Source organism: Nothobranchius furzeri, chromosome 8, assembly GCF_043380555.1.
Source record: "Nothobranchius furzeri strain GRZ-AD chromosome 8, NfurGRZ-RIMD1, whole genome shotgun sequence".
Lineage (NCBI taxonomy): Eukaryota > Metazoa > Chordata > Actinopteri > Cyprinodontiformes > Nothobranchiidae > Nothobranchius > Nothobranchius furzeri.
In genome coordinates, this window is record NC_091748.1 from 41,506,707 (window position 1) to 41,507,594 (window position 888).

At 45.4% G+C, this 888-nt stretch overlaps 1 protein-coding gene across 2 annotated transcripts in view; it reads left to right on the plus strand.

Annotated features, from left to right (window-relative positions):
* Positions 1–888, plus strand: part of prkaa2 (protein kinase, AMP-activated, alpha 2 catalytic subunit) — a 36,684-nt gene that overhangs the window by 29,324 nt on the left and 6,472 nt on the right. For both annotated transcript variants that reach the window (XM_015971779.3, XM_015971780.3), the window contains exons 8-9: positions 114–452; positions 521–647. In XM_015971779.3, coding sequence (XP_015827265.1) covers positions 114–452; positions 521–647 — 466 coding nt within the window. The remainder of the gene's footprint in view (positions 1–113; positions 453–520; positions 648–888) is intronic.

The following is an 888-nucleotide window of genomic DNA, read 5'->3' on the forward strand; positions in this document are numbered from 1 at the left end:
TTATATTTTATTAAGATGGAAATAAAGAAGCAGCCGTGTTTTAAGGTTGATCTTTTCTTGTTCAAATTAATTTTGTCCTTCATTCCACTCGGTGTCCTCTTCTGTCCACGCAGGATCAGTTAGCAGTAGCTTATCACCTCATCATAGACAACCGGCGCATCATGACCCAGGCCAGCGAGTTCTACCTGGCATCTAGTCCTCCGCAGGGCTCCTTCATAGAGGACGGCATGCTGCTGCCTCCAGGGGTCAAGCCCCATCCTGAGAGGATGCCCCCACTTTTGGCTGACAGCCCGAAAGCTCGGTGTCCTCTAGATGCTCTCAACACAACCCGGCCTAAACCGCTGGCAGTGAAGAAAGCCAAATGGCACCTGGGTATCCGGAGCCAGAGCAGACCTTATGATATTATGGCCGAGGTGTACAGAGCTATGAAGCAGCTCAGCTTTGACTGGAAGGTATTGAGACGTGTTTTACACACACACACACACACACACACACCTACATGTGACTGTGTGTGTGGTAGGTGGTGAACCCGTATCACCTGAGAGTCCGGAGGAAGAATCCCGTGACAGGAAACCTGGTGAAAATGAGTCTGCAGCTCTACCAAGTTGACAACAGATCTTACCTCCTCGACTTCAAGAGCATTGATGGTTAGTGACAGAAAATCATCATCATGTCTTCTAAACATGTACATCACAGCAAAAATAAAGAAATGTCCCAAATTATGTATTCATACATCTATTTAACCTAACGCTGAAATTCATTTTGATTGAGTTTTGACTCAAATAGAACAGGTGACTCTGTTCACTTTATGGTGTGTTTATATCTACACACACATTTCATTCAATCTGTGTTTACTGTATTCTAATGAGACCGTGATGCCACCCACAG